At 44.4% G+C, this 22127-nt stretch overlaps 1 protein-coding gene across 23 annotated transcripts in view; it reads right to left on the reverse strand.

The window, feature by feature from the left end:
• Positions 1-22127, reverse strand: part of PTK2 (protein tyrosine kinase 2) — a 1447287-nt gene that overhangs the window by 859614 nt on the left and 565546 nt on the right. For all 23 annotated transcript variants that reach the window (XM_029592091.1, XM_029592099.1, XM_029592089.1 and 20 more), the window contains one exon: positions 9792-9909. In XM_029592091.1, coding sequence (XP_029447951.1) covers positions 9792-9909 — 118 coding nt within the window. The remainder of the gene's footprint in view (positions 1-9791; positions 9910-22127) is intronic.

The raw sequence follows: 22127 nt of genomic DNA on the forward strand, positions 1-22127 counted from the left end.
CTAGAACTTCTGATCTCTCCTGAGATTGAATAATCAAGGAACTTTCACATTGCAAAAAGTCGTCAGCAGATCTATAAACGAAAGGCCCCAGCAATCCACTAACAGCTGGAATGCCTCTTCCGACAATACTCATTTCTCCTGGGTCCGACTCTCCCTGCTGAGAAAGTCTGCTCTTATATTGCCTTTTCCTGCAATGTGCATTGCAGGAAAAATGAATCTCAAGACCAGAAATTACTGAACATTCAATCGAAAACCTGGTCCAACTTTGAAACAGCATCTACCTTAGAAATCCAAATGTGCATCAAAAAAATGAACCCAGCTAAACACCCCATGGATGCCATTCCCATCACAACAATGAAAAATCTTGATCCATCAATTACCAAAACACTAACTAAAATTGTAAACCTTTCCCTCACTGAAGGAAACTACACAGAATGCCTAAAATCGGCTATCATTAAACCCATTCTAAAAAAGAATAATCTAGATCCAGAAAATCCACTGAACAACAGATCCATATCAAACCTCCCATTCATTGCCAAAATCATTGAGAAAATTGTCCACACTCAACTCACTGACTATCTAGATGATAACAGCCTCCTACCTTCTCAATTTGGCTTCAGAAAGCAACTTAACACAGAAATACTACTACTTGCTATGAATGATTTCGTACTCAAAGGATTCGAAAAAGGCCATTTACCTTCTAATCCTGCTCGACCTATCGGCAGCATTTGATACTGTAAACCACTCTATACTGATTAATCGTCTATCTGAAATTGGTGCTAACAAAACAACCCTTCAATGGTTCTCCTCTTACTTGTCACAAAGATCATACCAAGTACTACTTAATGATTCCCTATCAAAGAAAATCAACTTAGACACTGGAGTTCCCCAAGGATCCGCCCTTTCAGCAACGCTCTTTAATATATATCTTCTACCACTATGTCAGTTCCTTGCAAATCTGAATCTAACCCACTTCATCTATGCTGATGATATTCAAATATTAATTCCAATAAAAAAATCGATTGAAGAAACATACAAATTAATTGCCAATTACCTAATCAGCATTAAGGAAATACTAGCCAACATAAAACTCATCCTCAACTTTGACAAAACTGAATTAATATTACTTGACAGAAAGAACAACTCTCTGCAAACACCGCCACTCAATCTCATAGACCAAAATTCAATCTTATCTCCAATCAACCATGCCCACAACCTCGGAGTAATAATCGACAAAGAACTTTCATTCAAAAATCATATATCAACAAAAATTAAAGAAGATTATCATAAACTACTCACACTTCATCATCTAAAAGTTCACAGTCCTCGTTGTAATGTAACTTTGTTTTTCTTCCTTTATCTAGTTATTTTACCCCTGTTCGATGTAAACCGTCCTGATATGGTATTTTAACCATGAAGGTCGGTATAGAAAAAAATGTTAAATAAATAAATAAATAAAACCTTTTCTCCCAAATAATGACTTCAGAACAGTCCTACAATTACTAATTTTCTCCAATTTATTTTATTTATTTATTTAACTTCTTTTACTATACCGATACTCAAGACGAGGTCTTATCGTACCTGTTTACAATAGAACAGGGGGAAACCAATTTAACAACTAAGTAGAAAGGTAAAGTTACATTCAAACAGGGAGCGAAAACATGGGAGATGGAAGACAGGAAAGATTTTAAATGATAACAACTGGAGAGTGATAAAAATTAACGAAAACAATATAGTAGCGAGACAAACAGAGATTTATCCTAGGCGATTATTAATATAATATATCCTGTGGGAGGAGGAGCCATGGGGAGGTGAGCAGGAGGGGGTGGGGGGTGTCAGGGCAGGGACTGGAAAAGGGAGGGGGGAGGGATAGGGAAGAGGTCGAGGGTGAGAGTCAATGTTGGATTGATAGAGGTTCCTTCAACGGTAGGCTTGTGTGAACAGCCAGGTTTTCAGTTTCTTTCTGAAGGAGAGATGGCATTGTTCCTGGCGTATATCTGGGGGATGCGAATTCCAATGGAGTGGACCTGCCTTCGAAAGTGCTCGCTTGTGAATAGAGTTGTGGACCGAGGATTTGTTGGGGGGGGCCTTGAGCAAGCCTTTGTAGGCGTTTCTGATCGGCCTTATTGAAGTATGTAGTTCGAGCGGGATGGCGAGTTGGAGTGTGTATTGCTGATAGACGGATTTGTGGATGATGGTGAGAGCCTTGAAGAGTATTCTATATTGGATGGGTAGCCAGTGTAGGATTTTTAGGATTGGGGTGATGTGGTCCTTACGACGTGTGTTTGTAAGATATATAGACTACTACAACTCTCTACTTCTCAACTTACCTCTAAACACCATTCGCCCTCTCCAGATCCTGCAGAATGCAGCTGCAAGAATCCTCCCAGGAGCCAAAAAGCATGACCTCATCACCCCAACCCTTATTTCACTTCATTGGCTACCAATAAAATACAAGATTGAATACAAGGTCCTTTCCATCCTACATAAAATTATATATGAAGAACAAAAAAATTGGCTAAGCCCCTACATACACCTACATACCCCAAGTAGAAACCTGAGGTCAGCAAATAAAGGACTCCTAAAAACACCACCAACGCACTCAAATCAACTCACCTCTACCCAAAATAGAGCAATCTCACTTGGTAGCCCAAAACTTTGGAACTCCCTCCCGCCTAAGCTAAGAATTCAAGAAAACCAAAAAACCTTTAAAAAAGAGTTAAAAACTTGGTTGTTCAACAAAGCATACCAATCCACCCAAAGGATCATCTAAACATCACCACCCTCCAATACAACCTCATGACTAAATGAAATTCATCACATCTATGCTTTTCGTAAAAAAGAACTCAAACTGAACTTAATCATTACTTATGTTACCTCCTAAGCCTAATAACTGTTTGTACTTTACAACCCTTGTTAACCCCGCATTTCCCTATAACCTATTTTGTAAACAGTTATGATGGCGTTATTTTGACTTTTCCGAATGACGGTATATAAAACTCTTTAAATAAATAAATAATTGCCGCCAATAAAGTTGGATTACCTCCTGCAATACCTGCTGGCTCTTGGTTTCTCCCTGATTGATATAAGCCACTATCGTCGCATTGTCCATTATATGGACCATTCAACCCTGCAGTCTATTACTGAACTGCAAGCATGCCAGCCAGATCACCCTGGTTTCCAAGCCAATTCATGTTCAGACAGACTCCTTTGTATTCCAGCATCCTTACGCTGTTAGTTCCTGACAGTGAGCTCCCCAACCTTGGAGGCACGTATCCGTTGTGAGTGCCAATCAGTCCTGCAATGTCAGAGAAACTCCCTCTCTCAGATATTCTACTTGCAACCACCACTGGAGGGGAGAGCAGACTTCCTTCAGCACGTGGAACCAAATCGAATAGTCCTGAAACTGCCAGTTCCAATGAGACAGCAGGGAGCGCTGAAGTGGACATATATGCACCCTCGCCAATGACACCACTTCCAAGGTTGCCATCAACCCAATTACCTGTAGATAGGACAAAACTGTGGGGCAAAAAGTGTTCACCAAGAGATGCACCTGAGACACCAACTTTTGAATATGAGCCTCTGGCAGAAAAACTTTGCCCTGCATCATTTATTTATTTAAGTTCTTATAATATACCGATGCTCAAGACAAGTCTTATTGAACCGGTTTACAGTGAACAAAGGGGAGAACCAATTAACACAGCAGGCGTAGAAAAGTTACAATAAAACAGGGAATGAATAACTTGGTCATTAGAAAAAATGAGGGATAGATTAACACCCAGATCACCTTCCATGGGAGATCCAAGATGGCGTCTCTGAAGCAGGACGTGTGAGTAGTGAGTTCCTGAGCTGAAAGTATTTCCACGAAATTATGCCGCACACCAAAAGAAAAGGGAGAGTCAGGGTAGAGACCCCGACAGCCCTGACTCCCGCTTCCACTCAGCTCTCTATTGGGAACTTCTTCTCGCCAAGCAGTGCTAATCCCCCGGGAGATGTGGCCGATTTGGGCGTCGACGAAGAGCAAACGCCGACGCAACAATGCCCAAACATCTCGCTGAGCCCCGGGGCTCCCCTTAAGCCTTTGCCTCCCGGACTCGCCTCATCCCTGGATTTGGGAACGGAAGCCCGACCAGAGTTGCCGGACTTACCAGACTCCTTCGAGGGAAACCCGTTGGGAGAAGAGTCGAGCCAAAAAGTTAGAAGAGGAGGAGACCCTCTAACTTCAACACCGGAGGAGAGCAAGGGCCGAGCAGAGGCCTCAGGAGAGAGGCAGGAACTCTGCACGGAGAGAACAGTGAGTTGTAAAAATGTTACAAGCGTTCCACAAACGTCTAAAATAACTTTGGAAAATGTATGGGTAGTCCTTATGGAATTGAAATCATCTATTGAGACTCTCAATAAAACGCTAGGAGAAACGCAGAATCGCGTTTCCCAGATAGACCCGATACTGTCTGAGCATAAAGAAAAATTTCAGTCACTAGAAAATAGAGTGGAAACTGTAAAGAAAACCCAAAGAGGGCTGATATGTGGAGATACTGCGAACTCCAGGAAAATTGAGACATTAGAAAACCAATCGAGATATAAAAACCTTAGGATACTAAACTTCCCCAGTGTTAAACTAATATCTACTTATGAGATGTATAAAAAATATCTATCCGAAGTTTTGAAGTTAACATCAGGAGAAATACCAGCGTTGGAGAAGATTTTCTTTGTAAATCAAAGGAAAATAGAGAATAAAGACCAAGATCAAGGTGAAAAAAATGGTTTCCAACAACAAGAGATGGAAGACATTACAGCTTTTTTGGAACAAAGCATGACTGAGCAAATTGAACAAAGAGGGGCGTTATGTGTGAAATTTATAAATGCATCAGACAGGGATAAAATATTAATAATATCTCTTAAAATAGAGAAAATAAATTTTTGGGTCAGAAAGTATGGACATACCTAGACATAACTAAACCTACACAAACACGCAGAAAAAAGTGTCTTTCAATGTGCCAAGAGGGGAAAACCCTTGGGACCCAGATTGTGATTTATTACCCCTGTAAATGTGTAGTCAAATTCCAGAATTAGAGGTTTGTGTTTTTAGAGCCGCTTGAACTACGCAGATTTATTGATGCAAAATTACTTAAACCTTGCTGAGATCTGTTAAGGGAATTTATAGTAAGCACAGCATGACTGCTTGATGTTGAATATAAATGCTTTATTTTTGCTCAAGTATAACATTGTTGGATCTCCCCCTTTTTTCTTTATAACGGGGGTTTACCTAGATTCCAGACTGCACTCTTTTGGAAAATTATTGTAAGGAAATTTCATTTTTTGCCTTAAATTTAATCGAGAGCAGTTCAGGTTGTTGAATTATTTTGTAAAATTATTTGTACCCTTTCTTTGACATGCCGTAATTGCTGTCAGTATTTGTGAAATGCATAATAAAAAATTAAATTAAAAAAAAAAAAAGATTAACACCCAGATACTCAAAAGACAGATAGCTGAAGACTGCTCTTGGCTGGTTCACCACCCAACTGAGCTCCTGTATCAGGGAGATCACTTTGTGGGTAACCAGACGGCTCTCTTCTAGAGACTTGGCCCAAATCAACCAGTCTAAATACTGGCATACTAGTATCCCATCCTTTCTCAGTTGTGCTGCCACCACCTCCACCATAACCCTTGGAAAAAGTTCTGGGAGAAGTAGCTAAAACAGAAGGCAGCGCCCGAAACTGATAATGGCACCCCAACACCACAAAACGCAGAAAACGTTAGTGCTCCACATGGACAGGAATCTAGACGTAAGTCTCGAACAAATCCAAGGAAGTCAGGAAACCCCCGACTTCACGACCATTATCACTGAGAGCAATGTTTCCATAAGAAAATGAGTCGCCCGCAAATGACGATTGACCCCTTTGAGATCCAGGATGGGATGAGAGGAGCCCTCCTTCTTGGGGACAACAAAATAAATGGAATATTGACCCATATTTTCTTGAGATGTGGGTAGTAGAACCACAGCTCTCAGACTGAGGAGCCTTGATAATGTACATTCCACAGACTGATTCTTCTGCAGGGAGATACCATGAACACATCTCCCCAGGAACAATGCAAAATTCCAGTGTATATTCTTCAGTTCACTTCTAGGATCCACTTATCTGATGTGATCTTGACCCACCTCTGATAACAGAGAGAGAGGCGTCCCCCTATCTCCTGTTCCCGGGAGTGGGTCATCAAACCTTCATTGGGAGGGTCGGGAGGTTGAACTACTCGAGCCCCCGTCCGGGATCTCTGGGATGAAGGGATGAAAGGGCAGAGACCTCTGAAAGGTTGTTCCCCTCTGTAGGGATGAAAATGCTTGGAACCTCTGGGATGAGCCCTCATACCAAAGGGGTGCGGTAACTGCTTCTTATCCTCCAGCAACTGAAGAACTGGAGATTTGCTCCACTTAACGGTCAGCTTCCAACAAGAATGAGACTTTAAAAGGCAATTTCATAAAATTAGCTTTGGAGATTGCATCAGCTGATCAATTCCTCAGCCATAACTGGCGTCTGGCCACTATTACCAAAGCCACTCCCCTCTGGCCAAGTTGCGCACCAAACCACAGTTGCAACTGCTCAAAAGGCGGCAGCAGGTTCCATAACTGCCCTGGAAGACACTCCAGAGTCGATCTCATGAGAGGGAAGCAAACAAAAGCGAGCCACCAGGCAACTACAGGAAGCTATCTGCAAAGTCATTACCACTACTTCAAATGCTTGCTTAAGGATGGCCTCAATCCTCATATCATGCTCATCCTTCAAGGCCGTTCCCTCCCGCCACAGTCAGCTCAGATAAGCACATTCACTTTCAGAAAACAGAGATGCTCTCTTGCCACTGGATCCAGGGGGTACAAGCCTTCCAAGGTCTGACCACCTTTAAAATTTGCCTCCGGTGTGACCCACTCTAGATCAATAAATTATTGAAAGGCCTCCATAACTTGGAAAAAACAAGAGGCTTTATGCAAAGACACCAAAATGGGATTTTCCTTTGGCTCGGACATGGCATTTGCTCCAGAAACTCCCAGCATTTTCAATGTCTGGTAAACCAGGGCAAAGTTTTTCCTCAGCATGGTTTGAAAATGTTAAATGGCTTGAATATTCAGTTACTAAAGACACAGAATACTGATTTTGTCATCTCCATTTTCCTCTACTACATAAAAGTATGAAGGTTTCTTAAAACATGAATACATGAATACATGTTCATTAGAAATATCATATCAAGGAGGACATCTGGCCTGCTGATTGCCCATGTCTTCCAAGAGTGCAAGAGGTGGATGAGGAGGCAACTCTCATCAGTTGCACATTGATGACATCATCCACACTGGGAATCCCCCTATAAGAACGGTGGCATTGCAGTGAATACTTGGGACATCAGGCTTGCTGACTGCCTGCGTCTTTCCCAGAGTGCAGGAGGTGGTTGAGGAGGCATTCTTTTTAGTCACGCGTTGATAAAGGTGAACTGGTAGATATAGTATACTTGGATTTTCAGAAGGCGTTTGACAAAGTTCCTCATGAGAGGCTTCTAGGAAAAGTAAAAAGTCATGGGATAGGTGGCGATGTCCTTTCGTGGATTGCAAACTGGCTAAAAGACAGGAAACAGAGAGTAGGATTAAATGGACAATTTTCTCAGTGGAAGGGATTGGGCAGTGGAGTGCCTCAGGGATCTGTATTGGGACCCTTACTTTTCAATATATTTATAAATGATCTGGAAAGAAATACGAGTGAGATAATCAAATTTGCAGATGACACAAAATTGTTCAGAGTAGTTAAATCACAAGCAGATTGTGATAAATTGCAGGAAGACCTTGTGAGACTGGAAAATTGGGCATCCAAATGGTAGATGAAATTTAATGTGGATAAGTGCAAGGTGATGCATATAGGGAAAAATAACCCATGCTATAATTACACAATGTTGGGTTCCATATTAGGTGCTACAACCCAAGAAAGAGATCTAGGTGTCATAGTGGATAACACATTGAAATCGTCGGTTCAGTGTGCTGCGGCAGTCAAAAAAGCAAACAGAATGTTGGGAATTATTAGAAAGGGAATGGTGAATAAAACGGAAAATGTCATAATGCCTCTGTATCGCTCCATGGTGAGACCGCACCTTGAATACTGTGTACAATTCTGGTCGCCGCATCTCAAAAAAGATATAATTGCGATAGAGAAGGTACAGAGAAGGGCTACCAAAATGATAAGGGGAATGGAACAACTTCCCTACGAGGAAAGACTAAAGAGGTTAGGACTTTTCAGCTTGGAGAAGAGACAACTGAGGGGGGATATGATAGAGGTGTTTAAAATCATGAGAGGTCTAGAACGGGTAGATGTGAATCGGTTATTTACTCTTTCGGATAGTAGAAAGACTAGGGGGCACTCCATGAAGTTAGCATGGGGCACATTTAAAACTAATCGGAGAAAGTTCTTTTTTACTCAACGCACAATTAAACTCTGGAATTTGTTACCAGAGGATGTGGTCAGTGCAGTTAGTATAGCTGTGTTTAAAAAAGGATTGGATAAGTTCTTGGAGGAGAAGTCCATTACCTGCTATTAAGTTCACTTAGAGAATAGCCACTGACATTAGCAATGGAAACATGGAATAGATTTAGTTTTTGGGTACTTGCCAGGTTCTTATGGCCTGGATTGGCCACTGTTGGAAACAGGATGCTGGGCTTGATGGACCCTTGGTCTGACCCAGTATGGCATTTTCTTATGTTCTTAACAATTGTTCTAAAATTTTGCAGAACTGCTTGCAATTATTTTGCTTATGTTTTCTAAATTAAATCTCAATTTTTTCCTTACTTATTTTTGTCTCTGGGTGACTTCTGAATTAAGAGTGTCCTCTCTCTCTCAAGTAATGGTGCCACTCCAAGAGCAAAGTGCCTTCCTAGGTTCTCCCACCTACCACATATAAAATACCCTTCTTTTGCTACTGCAAAAAAGACTAAACAAAGGAACTTGAAGTATGTAAAAAAAAATTTGTTAAAAAAGTTCACAGGATATTAATGTGGTATAATTTATAATACATCATCTTCATTCCTTAATACATTCCTTAATACATTATCTTCATTCACATTGCATTTGCTCAATTTTCCCCAAATTACATGCATTCAGTGGTCAAGGCAACAGGTGAGACCCAACAGTACCAAAATCAATGTATGGAACTGCCATGAAGAGAGTTTCCTGAGTTTATGAGGCTAGAGAGTCTTGCATAAGCTTATCCTCGCTGGCTTTCAAGAAAACTAGGAATGGTGAATGACTCCGCTTAGCATTTTGTTAATATAAGTGGATAATAAGTATTATACATAAATAAATGACTCAATTTCAGGATACTGAAAAAGTTCAATAAGCACAAGTTTGAAATGTGATTATTAGTACAAAGTGTCAAGGCTTCAACAATCACATTGATAATTCAATCAGCTTTAAAACTGTCCTAATTCATTCTTTTCTGTGTTTACCATGCATCATATATTGTATGTACTTCTCAGAATACTACTGGAATTTTCAGACTTTAACCCGTGTTTTTAAGAAACAGCCAACAGAAATAAGGGACAAATAGAAATGCAGTCTGCTCAAATGTTTATTTTAACAAAAGAATCATCATATATGTTTTTAGTGGCCACTATTCACTTAGAGTTAGTTTTAAAAATTCAGTAATTTCACACTACAAATGAACAGTTCTTTGGTGTCTCTTTTTTGATACCCTGGCAATCAAAATAAATTTCAATACATATATTCACACATTTTCTACAAGAAAAAAAACACAGCCCATACCTTTCAGGGGCCTGATGATAAAAGATTCTGTAGCTCCATTCACCAACCGACAGTACCCGTCTACTAGATCAGCCATATTCTCGGCAATGGTTAAGGATGGTGCTGTCACTGTGAGAGGCTTAAGAAACACAAAATCCAGCAACAAAGAGGCATTATTATTCTCACAAACACTCAATATAGCTGATGTACCATTACATCAGAGATCTTTAATACATACTCGTAAACAGTTAACAAATGATGGTGAAAATATAAAAATATGAAGCATTTCATGATATTAAAAAATAAATTATAAAATAGTTATATAATTCACAAGTTCCACAATCCATTTGTGTGAAGCTTACATGAAAATTCAAATACTTTTACCATTTGTAAAAAATGTATGCACATGCATAGAATATTTATCCAATGTTTAAGATACTCCTCTTAGGACAGTTTCAAGATTTAAGCAAAAGCAGGTATGAGTACAAGAGCCCTGCAAGTCAGTCTGCACAATTTTAAGTGAGGAAATACGTTGTAAGCAATACCATTTTATTGGACTAACAATATATATGTGGGAAATTTTTAGAAGTGCACCTATCTACAAAGTTATGCATGTAATACTAGGCACACACAACAGGTAAAGCAAGTTTGTTTACCATAAAAGTGTTTTCTATAGATCTGGGCGTGACATTATCTGGCTGCAACAAATGGATTTCTCTCCTAGCTAGTAGAGTGTTGAGCTCTACTGAGCACGTGCAGGAGTTACTGCATGGCTGTTGCCTCGAGAGTCTCCTCAATGCATTATAGTTAAATTTATTTAACTCTTTTCTATACCGACATTCATGACAAGTATATCACATCGGTTTACACGGAAAAATGGGGTAATAACTGTGAACAAATCATTTAACAAGAAGCAAAGTTACATTAAAACAAGGAGAGAAGAACTTGGGGGGCTGAGGTAGCCGGAAAACAAAGGATAGAGGAGGTAAATAAAATCTTAACTGGCAGTGGATGTCAAGCTGCTTGAGTAGCTAGGTATGATTAGGTGGCATATTTTAAGTTTCTGAAGGTTATGGGAAGGCTTGAAGGAATAGCCAGGTCTTGAGCTGGATACTCAACTTTCCAGGGAGGCAGGCAGGTATCTCATGGTTAATTCATCTTCCCTTCTACAGAAAACACCATTTACAGTAAGCAAACTTGCTTTTTATGTCAATAAGAAGGCATAATTATCCATGATCTGTGTGAATCCCAAGCTGAAGGATGCAGCTGTGCGTTTACTGAATAAGCTGCCTGGACCCCACAATGGAGAGTAGACTACTGTGAGGAACCGGTTATGCAAAACTGTTTGTCTGAAGTTATTGTTAGTCCTTGAGAGGTTATTCAGATAGCAAAGGGATGGAAAGATGTGAACAGATGACCAAGTTGCAGCTTTGCAGATGTACTCGAAGGATACTACCCTAAAATGAGCAACAGGAGAGGGCAGAGTTCTGAGCTGATGAGCTTCAACAGACTTGGATCTGCAATCCTGAAAAGGTACAGCAGTGCTGAACAAAGTCCACTACCCAGGTGGATAATGTTGAGATTACTTACCTGATAATCTCCTTTTCCTTAGTGTAGACAGATGGACTCGGAACGAATGGGTATAGTATCCGCATGCTAGCAGTTGGAGACGGATCTGACGTCAGCACGGGTGTAGATATATACCCCCACAGGAAGCGTAGCAACTTAGTAATCTTCCTTGCAAAAGCTGTTATGGATGTGTGTACTGACGCTCAGTGAAAAGTGAAACAGGATTCCCCTGACCGATTGATAGTAGCTGGAGACCGCCAGCATTCCCAACCGGAAGGCGTTGACACCTGGTAGAGTGTACGCTCTTATGGAACATATGACATGGCTTACCTTGAATCGGTGAAACCCATGTACACAGGCAGCTGGGCGGGATGCTGAGTCCATCTGTCTACACTAAGGAAAAGGAGATTATCAGGTAAGTAATCTCAACATTTCCTGGCGTGTAGCCAGATGGACTCAGAACGAATGGAATGTACAAAAGCTTTACTCCCAGCCCGGGCGGGAGGCTGCCTGAGGACCATGTAGGACCACCCTCGCAAATGCTGAGTCCTCCCTGGCCTGGACATCCAGACGGTAGAACCTGGAGAAGGTATGGAGGGAGGACCACGTCGCCGCTTTACAGATTTCCGCAGGCGACAGCAGCCTGGATTCCGTCCAGGATGCCGCTTGTGCTCTGGTAGAATGAGCCTTGACCTGTAGAGGCGGAGACTTCCCGGCCTCCACGTAAGCTGCTCTGATAACTTCTTTAATCCAGCGGGCGATGGTGGGCCGAGAGGCCGCTTCCCCTTGTCTTTTCCCGCTGTGCAGGATGAACAGATGGTCCGTCTTTCGTACTTCTTGTGTCATTTCCAGATATCTGGCCAGCAATCTGCCAATGTCGAGATAGCGTAATAAACGCCCTTCTTCAGATTTCTTCAAACCCGCCGTGGTAGGCAAGGATATGGTTTGGTTAAGATGAAACTGTGAAACCACTTTAGGTAGAAAGGAGGGAACCGTCCGAAGATGGATAGCCTCAGGAGTGATTCGGAGAAATGGATCACGGCAGGACAGTGCTTGTAGCTCTGAGATGCGGCGTGCTGAACATACGGCCAGCAAGAACACCATCTTCAAAGTGAGAGAACGGAGAGACAGACCCCGAAGGGGTCTGAAGGTGGATCCCGCGAGGAAATCCAAAACAAGGTTGAGGTTCCATAAGGGCACGGGCCACTTCAGTGGCGGACGAATATGCTTAACTCCTTTCAAGAAGCGAGAAACATCTGGGTGCTTGGCAATGGTCTTGCCATCCCTCCTGGGACCGTAGCAAGACAAGGGGAAGCAGCCACCTGAACCTTGATGGAGCTGAGGGAAAGACCCTTCTGAAGTCCATCTTGCAGGAAATCCAACACAATAGGGATTGTGGTCGCATGTGGATTGGTGCCATGAGTGTCGCACCATGCTTCAAATACTCTCCAGATCCTTACGTAGGTGAGGGATGTGGAAAACCTGCGAGCTCGGAGGAGTGTATCTATCACGGGCTCCGAGTAACCTCTTTTCTTCAGTCTAGCCTTTTCAATAGCCAGACCGTAAGAGAATTGAGCAGGATCCTCGTGGAGTATGGGACCTTGATGTAGAAGGGCCCGGAGAGGAGGCAGGGGAAGGGGCTCCCCTGCCAGTAGTCTTCTCATGTCCACGTACCATGGTCTTCTTGGCCAGTCTGGTGCCACTAGAAGAACTAGGCCCCGGTGTTTCTGAATCTTGTGGATGATGGCGCCCAGCAGAGGCCACAGAGGAAAGGCGTATAGCAGAGTCCCTGGAGGCCATGGCTGAACCAGGGCGTCGATTCCGTGTGAGAACGGATCGCGCTTGCGGCTGAAGTATCTAGGTATTTGAGCATTGGACTTGTCCGCCAGTAGATCCATGTCCGGAATCCCCCAGTGATCCACAATCATCTGGAAGGCTGCGGGTGACAGCTGCCACTCCCCCGGATTTAGGCTTTCTCTGCTGAGGAAGTCTGCCGTGGTGTTGTCCTTCCCTGCGATGTGGACGGCGGAGATGTCCTGAAGATTCGCCTCTGCCCAAGTCATTAGTGGGGCGATCTCCAGAGATACCTGTCTGCTTCTGGTTCCGCCCTGACGGTTGATGTATGCCACCGTGGTGGCGTTGTCGGACATCACTCTGACTGCTCTGTTCTTCAGTCTGCGAGCAAATCGAAGGCATGCCAGTCGGACTGCCCGAGCCTCTAGACGGTTGATGTTCCACGCTGACTCTTCTCTGTTCCACCGCCCTTGTGCGGTAAGTCCTTCGCAGTGTGCACCCCAGCCGCTCAGGCTGGCATCTGTGGTGAGCAGAGTCCACGTGGGGGAGGACATCTTCGACCCTCTGCTCATGTGGTTGGACTGCAACCACCACCATAACTGGGTCCTTACTCTGGCAGGCAGAGGTAGGTGCATGGAATAGTTCCATAGCCGGGGGCTCCATCGAGAGAGCAGGGAGTGTTGTAAAGGTCTCATATGGGCCCTTGCCCAAGGTACCACTTCCAGGGTGGATGCCATGAGACCGAGAACCTGCAGATAATCCCAAGCTATGGGCCGACTGGTTCCCATCAAGTACTGGATACATGCCTGGAGTTTTAACCTTCTCTTGGTAGTGAGACTGACTGTGTCTGCCTGGGTGTCGAACTGTACTCCCAGGTATTCCAGTGACTGGGAAGGCTGTAGGCAACTCTTGCTGAGGTTGATTACCCAGCCCAAGCTTTCCAGAAGGGCGATCACTCTGTCGATTGTCCGATGGCTCTCTTCTCGTGATTTCGCCCTGATCAGCCAATCATCTAGGTAGGGATGGACCAGAATTCCTTCCCGCCTGAGGGCCGCTGCTACCACGACAACCACCTTGGTGAAGGTCCGCGGTGACGTGGCCAACCCGAAGGGCAGAGCCCGGAATTGGAAGTGGCGGCCTAGAACCTTGAAGCGTAGGTAACGCTGATGCTCCGGATGGATCGGAATATGCAGGTAAGCTTCCGACAAGTCTAATGCCGTGAGGAATTCTCCTGGCTGTACTGCGGTCTTGACGGAGCGCAGAGTTCCCATACGAAACCTCGGGACCCTTAAGTATCGATTGACTGACTTGAGGTCCAGTACGGGCCGAAAGGTGCCCCCTTTCTTGGGTACCATGAAATAAATGGAATAGTGTCCAGAATTCACTTCCCAGGCAGGTACTGGGATGATGGCTTTCAAGGACAGGAGCCTCGCCAGGGTAGCTTCCAACGCTGCCTTCTTGTGTGTGGGACATGAAGATTCCACAAACTTGTCCGGAGGGAGATGATGAAAGTCCAGATAATACTCCTCTCGGATGATGGCGAGGACCCACTGGTCCGACGTAATCTCGACCCATCTGGGGTAGAAGAGGGTTAACCTGCCCCCTATGGCTCCGTCCCCCAGATGAATCGGCGGATTCTCATTGTGAGGCGCGGCCAGGACCTGAGTCCGGGCCTGCTCCCCTCTTGTGCTGCTTGGTCCGAAAGGACTGGTTCCTGGCCTGAGGACGCGGTGCCTGGTAGCGACTCCTGTAGGGAATGAAGCGCTGGGAGCTTCTACCCCTGGAGGGCCTTGGAAAGGCACGCTGGTTCCTTCTGAATCGATCTTCCGGCAGGCGAGGTACTGGAGAGGCGCCCCATGTGCTGGCCAATTTATCCAGGTCGCTGCCAAACAGGAAAGAGCCCTTAAAGGGCAATCTGGTGAGGCGTGTCTTCGAAGGAGCATCAGCTGACCATTTCCGGATCCAGAGCTGCCTCCTGGCCGCTACGGAGGATGAGATCCCCTTGGCTGTTGTCCGGACTAGGTTTGATGCGGCATCCGTGAGGATCGAGAGAGCTGACTCCATGTCTGCTGCTGGAGCGTTGTTCCTGACCTGTGACAAACAGGAACGCGTCACCACTGTGCAGCAGGTTGCGATCCGCAAAGATAGCGCTGCCACCTCAAAAGTCTGCTTCAGAATGGCGTCCAGTCGCCGGTCATGAGGTTCCTTGAGGGCTGCCCCCCCTTCAACTGGAATAGTAGTGCGCTTGACCACAGCGCTAATCAAGGCGTCCACCTGAGGGCACGCCAGCAGCTCCTGGATAGCCGGTGCCAGGGGGTACATGCCTGTCAGGGCCCGACCCCCTTTGAATGCGGCCGCTGGTGCCGCCCATTCCAAATCTATCAGTTGTTGTGCTGCTTGCAAGAATGGAAAATGGCGGGCTGTGGGACGAAGACCTTCCAGTAGGGGGTTCTGCGCAGAGGATACCGCAGCACTGGGACCTGTAATATCCAACTCCGCCAGGCACTGAGACACCAGGTCAGAGAGATCCTCTTTAGGGAAGAACCGCCTCATGGTTCTATATGGCTCAATCCCTGAGGGAAGTTCCCTTCATCCGGAAGCTCGGACTCGTCTGGTGAGACCTCCTGGTCCGACTGATCTGGACTGTCCATCGGCGGGAGGACCCGCTCACGATAGGGGCGTGAGGGCCCAGGAACAGGATCCGCTGGAGCTGCAACCGCAGCAGCAGCCGCAGCGGCCGCCACAGTCGCGGCCATGGCAGGAACTGCCGGAACAGCAGGAACCGCAGGGCCTGGATGGGAAGCCGTTTGCATCTGTACAAAGGCATGAATCGCCTTAAAGAGATCCACCCAGGAAATGGAGGCGGTCTCTAATCGCCGGGGTACAAGATCCCCTGGGATACCAGATTGGTCGAGACTGCCCGCTAAATCCGGGGTAGCCCCTGGGGAACTATCAGCAAATCGTGGCTGAGACTGGTCCTGGCCCGAGGGTCCCACGGCCTCCTCACATTGGGCACATAGGGAATCTGGCTCTTCACTGTGCGTGGCTCTAAGCTGGCATGCGGAGCAGAGGCCGAGGGCTTTAATGCCGGAGGCAGGAGGCACCCCTGCTGAAGATGCTGAGGCGTTCTCTTCCATTGAAAAGTATGCGCTCAATGCTATGCGGCAGCAATATACGCTTACTACAATAGGCGCACAATACTATGCGGCAGCAATATACACTTAATACAATAGGCGCACAATATTATACGGCAACAATATACGCTTAATACAATAGGCGCACAAAATTATGCGGCAGCAATATACACTTAATACAATAGGCGCACAATAATAAGCGGGCAGCAATATACGCTCAATAGTATACAATATGCTCTTCAGTAATAAGCGGTCAGCAATATACGCTCAATAGTATACAATATGCTCTCAGCAAGAAGCGGTCAGCAGTACACGCTCAATAGTATACAATATGCTCTCAGCAATAAGCGGTCAGCAATATACGCTCAATAGTATACAATATGCGCTCAGCAATAAGCGGTCAGCAATACACGCTCAATAGTATACAATATGCTCTCAGCAATAAGATTATACGCACAATGATATATATAATATGTGCTTAGTCATAGACATGCGCCTATCACGGGCGCTCAATACCTGAACCAGGCCCACAAAATGGCGCCCTCCACGGCGTGCCATGCCGCCGATCCTCGGTTCCTCGGAGAGCAAAGAGTAAGAGATGTACGCCTTACCTGATCCTCGGCGCTTCCCGGTTGGAACCCAGGCGGTCTCCGGCTGCGGGGGGAGAGGGCAAGTACCTTCACCGCCGCGTTTGAGGAAATGCACCCGCTGCCTTGTCCACACCGGGACCGAGGCGCCTCGTATGCCTCACCCGAACCTCGCCCGGGGGCTACGTCCCTGTCGCGATTCGGCCACCGGACCGAAGATTTAGAACCTCCGGGGGACCACGGAAATCACCCCGGGAAACTCTACTGGGGGAGGGACCCCAAGGGTATCACCGCAGGAGTGCGGGGCTCGATGTTGTAGTAGAATTTTAATAAGAAGAAAGTAGAAAGTAGAAAGTAGATTGGAAACACGCTCAGCGAGCGTGCAGGCACTCCAAACTGCTTTGGAGACAGAAATTACTAAGTTGCTACGCTTCCTGTGGGGGTATATATACACCCGTGCTGACGTCAGATCCATCTCCAACTGCTAGCACGCGGATACTATACCCATTCGTTCTGAGTCCATCTGGCTACACGCCAGGAAATGAATGTTAGCTGATGCTGACGCCAAATATGTTAGTATCATATGCAACAAACAGATATGAAGCCTAACGATGCCCTTGAGCTCTTTTACAATCTAAGGCATGAAGGGTTCCCTTCTCCTTTATGGACATATGGTCCCATTAATAAGGTAGATAATATGATGGATTGATGGATATGGAAGTACCCAATCACCAAGAAGATCCCATGCTACTGATGCCAGTAATAGCAGAGGACATTCCCTAAGTTCAATTGATTAATAGCAGTTAATGGATTTCTCCTCCAAGAACTTATCCACCTTTTTTGAACCCAGCTACACTAACCGCATCCTCTGGCAACAAATTCCAGAGCTTAATTGTGCATTGAGTGAAAAGGAATTTTCTCCGATTAGTGTTAAATATGCTACTTGCTAACTTCATGGAGTGCCCCCTAGTCCTTCTATTATCCGAAAGTGTAAATAACCAATTCACATCTACTCGTTCAAGACCTCTCATGATTTTAAAGACCTCTCTCATATCCCCCTCAGCCGTCTCTTCTCCAAGCTGAACAGCCCTAACCTCTTCAGCCTTTCCTCATAGGGGAACTGTTCCATTCCCTTTATCATTTTGGTTGCCCTTCTCTGTACTTTCCCCATGCAACTATATTTTTATTTATTTATTTATTTATTTAAGGTTTTTATATACCGGCAATCATGAGAACATATCTTGCTGGTTTACATGAAACGGGAGTGCATTAAATACATCAAACTAGAACTGTGGTGACCGAAGGAAACAGTTACAATTAACAAGGGACGCAGAACTTGGAGAAGAAGGAAGAGATAGGAAAGAATAAATGGTATATATCTTTTTTGAGATGCGGCGACCAGAATTGTACACAGTATTCAAGGTGCGATCTCACTATGGAGTAATACAGAAGCATTATGACATTTTTTATTTTTTTATTAACCATTCCCTTCCTAATAATTCCTAACATTCTGTTTGCTTTTTTGACTGCTGCAGCACACTGAGTTGACGATTTCAAAGTATTATCCTCTATGATGTCTAGATCTTTTTCCTGGGTGGTAGCTCCTAATATGGAACCTAACATCATGCAACTACAGCAAGGCCCTGAATCTTTATTAATCAATTGCTACCTGAATAACTGCCACAAGAGGATCTCAGATTGACTCCATTACAACACACAAACTAAACTCTCAAAAGACAGATATGCTCTGAATTTGGAAAAAATGATTATAGCCAATCTACTCTAGTGAATTTGGAAAGTATAATTCTCCCCTTCAGCTACCAGGTTTCCAGTCTAGGCTTTATCCTCTATTCTCACCTTCACACTGAAGTCCAACAGCAAGCAGTAATTTATGTCAGCCTTATTTATGTCAGTTATGACAACTGGGCCAACTCTGTGCCTTCTCTGATGGCCCTGCATTTGTTAAAGCGATCCACGCCTAGGTAATCTCTCACCTACGGTATATTATTTCAATTCCCTCTACATTAGACTACAGAAAAAATTAAAGCATTCCTACAACTAACAAAATTCAGTAGCAAAAGCCTAGCTAAACTATCATTTGACATTCATGCCACTCCTGAGAACCCTACATTGATTTCTCACACACTACTGCACCCTACTAAAAATACTGGCACTGGCTTTCAAAGTTCTTAAAGGCCAGGAATTACTTTCCCTCAATAACAGACTCATTCCATACATACCCTCTAGGACACTCTGCACATTATTGCAGGCTGGCCTAACAGTACCTTCTCCGAAGGAAATGAGACTCTCAATCACCAAGAAAAGAACTTTCATGGTATCGGTCCCTTCTCTTTGGAAAGCAAGTTTGCTTACCATAAACAAGGTTTTCCTTACACACAGAATGAATTAGCCATGACTGGTGGGTGAAGTCATCTGAAGGCACCAAACTGACCTCTAGCTCAGACACGCTGCCTCATGAGCTCCTCAGTCATTTGGAGAGCTTAGCTTTAGCTAGGTAGTCAACTCTCCATGGAGGTAGGTAGGTATTAAGCATGGCTAATTCATTCTATTGATAAGCCCATATTCAGTAAGCAAACTCAAGTTCTCTATTAATACATAGGGCTGAATCAGCTATGATATGTGGGGAATCCCAAGCTGAAGGTTATGTAGTGGAACACTTACCGAATAAAGCAACCTGACTCCCCCGAGGAAAGTGGACTTCTGCATGAACAAGCTGAGCAAAAACTGCTTGTCGAAAGATGTTTTGTTTTTTTTAATAGATTGTCTAGACCAGCGGTTCTCAACCACTGTGTCGCCAAGCACCGGCAGCTGTGTCACACATTTCCTGGTTTCCCACTGCTCTTCTCTCTCTCTCCTCCACCCCAGCAAGATGCACACAATTCTTCGACTAACAGTGCTGCCATGATCGCAGCACAGGAAAACAGTTGAGTGCTGCCTGCTTAATGCTGCAGGGCCAGGGAAGTCACTCCTGTATCAGTTCCCTGCCTGTCACAACTGCTTTAATAGCACACCAGCTGCCCTTCTTAGTCACCCAGTGCAGATTCAGGATGCCTCATGCTGTAGCTGCCATGTGTGCTAAGAGTGGGGGTGAGTGAGACAGAGTGAGCCAACATGTGTGAAAGTGTGTGAGAGAATGTATGTGGTTGACACTGAGGGTAAGCAAAGGTGGCTTTTTAAGTTTATCTTTCTTGATTGACTGCCATTTTAATGTTAGGGTATTATGTGATGTATCTGCTGTTTGAAATATTTTATTGGTGTTTGGAAATTTGTAATAATTTTGTAAGTTTTTAATGATTGATATTCTATTTTTCAGATGATGTGATGGTAGTAGCTGGGCTTTCAGAAAATTTATTATAAAACCTAATGAGTGAAGGGTCTAAATTATATAGATGGTGGCTTGGAGAGCCTCCTGTAAAAATCTGCTGGATATTAACCAATCATCAAGAAAGAGTAACACATTGTTCTTTCTGATATGTGCTGCTACCACCACTAAGCAAGTTGTAATCACTCTGTTACAAACCATAGCTATTTTCTGTGATTGATGTGGCTAGAAATATGCAAATATTCAAATCAAATTTCAACCACCAATCTCCTATATATAGATATTGTTTCTACAGCACTGGCTGCCAAATAGTTGGCTTTTTCTTTGTTCAGAATCAGGGTCTGCTCCAAAGGTATGATATGAATTTGAGGTGCATTATTTAGCAAACGCTTCTGAAAACAGGTAGCCTGTTTGAATAATTTGTAGAACGCATGTGTTTATAGTTTTTAAAGACCATTGGATTTCAAAATAGCATAACCTCTCTTCACTAGAAGATTTTGTAACAGAGGACAAGTGGCATATTGGGAGTAGTCAAGTTAGAATCAGACTTCAACCCAGCTTAATAAATGGATCTTTGTTGAATCTGTTCCCTTGGAAATGGTTGTGGTTATTGTGATACTAAGTGGTTTGCTGTAGCTGCCTTTATCTGAAATACGAATAAAGTTGAAACCTTCTTCATAGGTAATAGTATTGCTTTTTATATAGTTGATATTGATTTCTGGGACAATTGTTCCCTACTGATTGCTGTTCGTGTTTGTAAGGTTGTACAATACTTTATCATATCTACTGCTTCACTAATCTATTTTCCAAACAAATTTTCACCCATACATGGTGCAACTGCTATTCTTCTGTTCGCATCTTGACGTTACTGACCTAACTGTGAATGTGTTAGTCGTGCTAGTCTCCTTAATCCTATGGCTATAGCAGAGGACCTTGATGAGGTATCAAAAGTGTCAGAGACAAATTTTATGAGGTGTTTTGTGCATTCTTCCGCATCATTAATCTGTTGTGTGATTTGTCGTGAGCATCAGTCAGGAATGAGGATAATGTTTATTTCAGGGTCTGTAAGATATTTTCTAAGTAAAGTGAGGGAAAGCACAGTTACTTACCTGTAACAGGTGTTCTCCTAGGAAAGCAGGATGTTAGTCCTCACATGTGGGTGACATCATCCGATGGAGCGCGGCATTGAAAACTTTCATCAAAGTTTCTAGAAGCTTTGACCAGCATACTGAGCATGCCCAGTCTGCTACTATCTGCGCATCCACGCGAGGTCCCCCTTCAGTCTCGTAAAATAGAAAAAATACGAGCAAAAAAATTAAAACAAACCGAAGGTGAACCCAACATCGTGGGGAGGTGGGTGGGATTCCTGAGGACTACCATCCTGTTGTCTAGAACACCTGCTACAGGTAAGCAACTGTGCTTTCTCCAAGGACAAGCAGGATGGTAGTCCTCACATGTGAGCGAGTACAAAGCTCCAGACAGCCCCATGCAATCAGAGACCAACAGCAGCTGAACAAGATGCCAACGGGCACAATACAACTACGGCATTTTAGGTGAACAGAGGGCGGTCTGGTTCCCATAAGAAGCACAAGCAGGGTTGGGTTCAGGTCTGGAACAGACTGCACAAGACTGACTGTCCAAAGGCCCTGCCTGATGGCTGTACCTGTCCAGGCAGTAATGAGCCACAAACGCATGAAGAGAACTCCAGGTGGCGGCTTGGCAAATTTCAACGACAGGGACCACACGCAAATGGGCCACCGACGCTGCCATAGCCTGCACAGAGTGAGCCTTTATTCTGCCACCAAGCTGAAGGCCTGCCTGCACATAGTAGAAGGCAATGCAATCAGCCAGCGAATTGGACAAGGTCTGTTTACCCACCGCCACCCCCAACATTCTGGAGTCAAAGGACACGAAGAGCTGGGTGGACTGC

The sequence above is a fragment of the Rhinatrema bivittatum genome, chromosome 2 (genome assembly GCF_901001135.1).
Source record: "Rhinatrema bivittatum chromosome 2, aRhiBiv1.1, whole genome shotgun sequence".
Taxonomy (NCBI): domain Eukaryota; kingdom Metazoa; phylum Chordata; class Amphibia; order Gymnophiona; family Rhinatrematidae; genus Rhinatrema; species Rhinatrema bivittatum.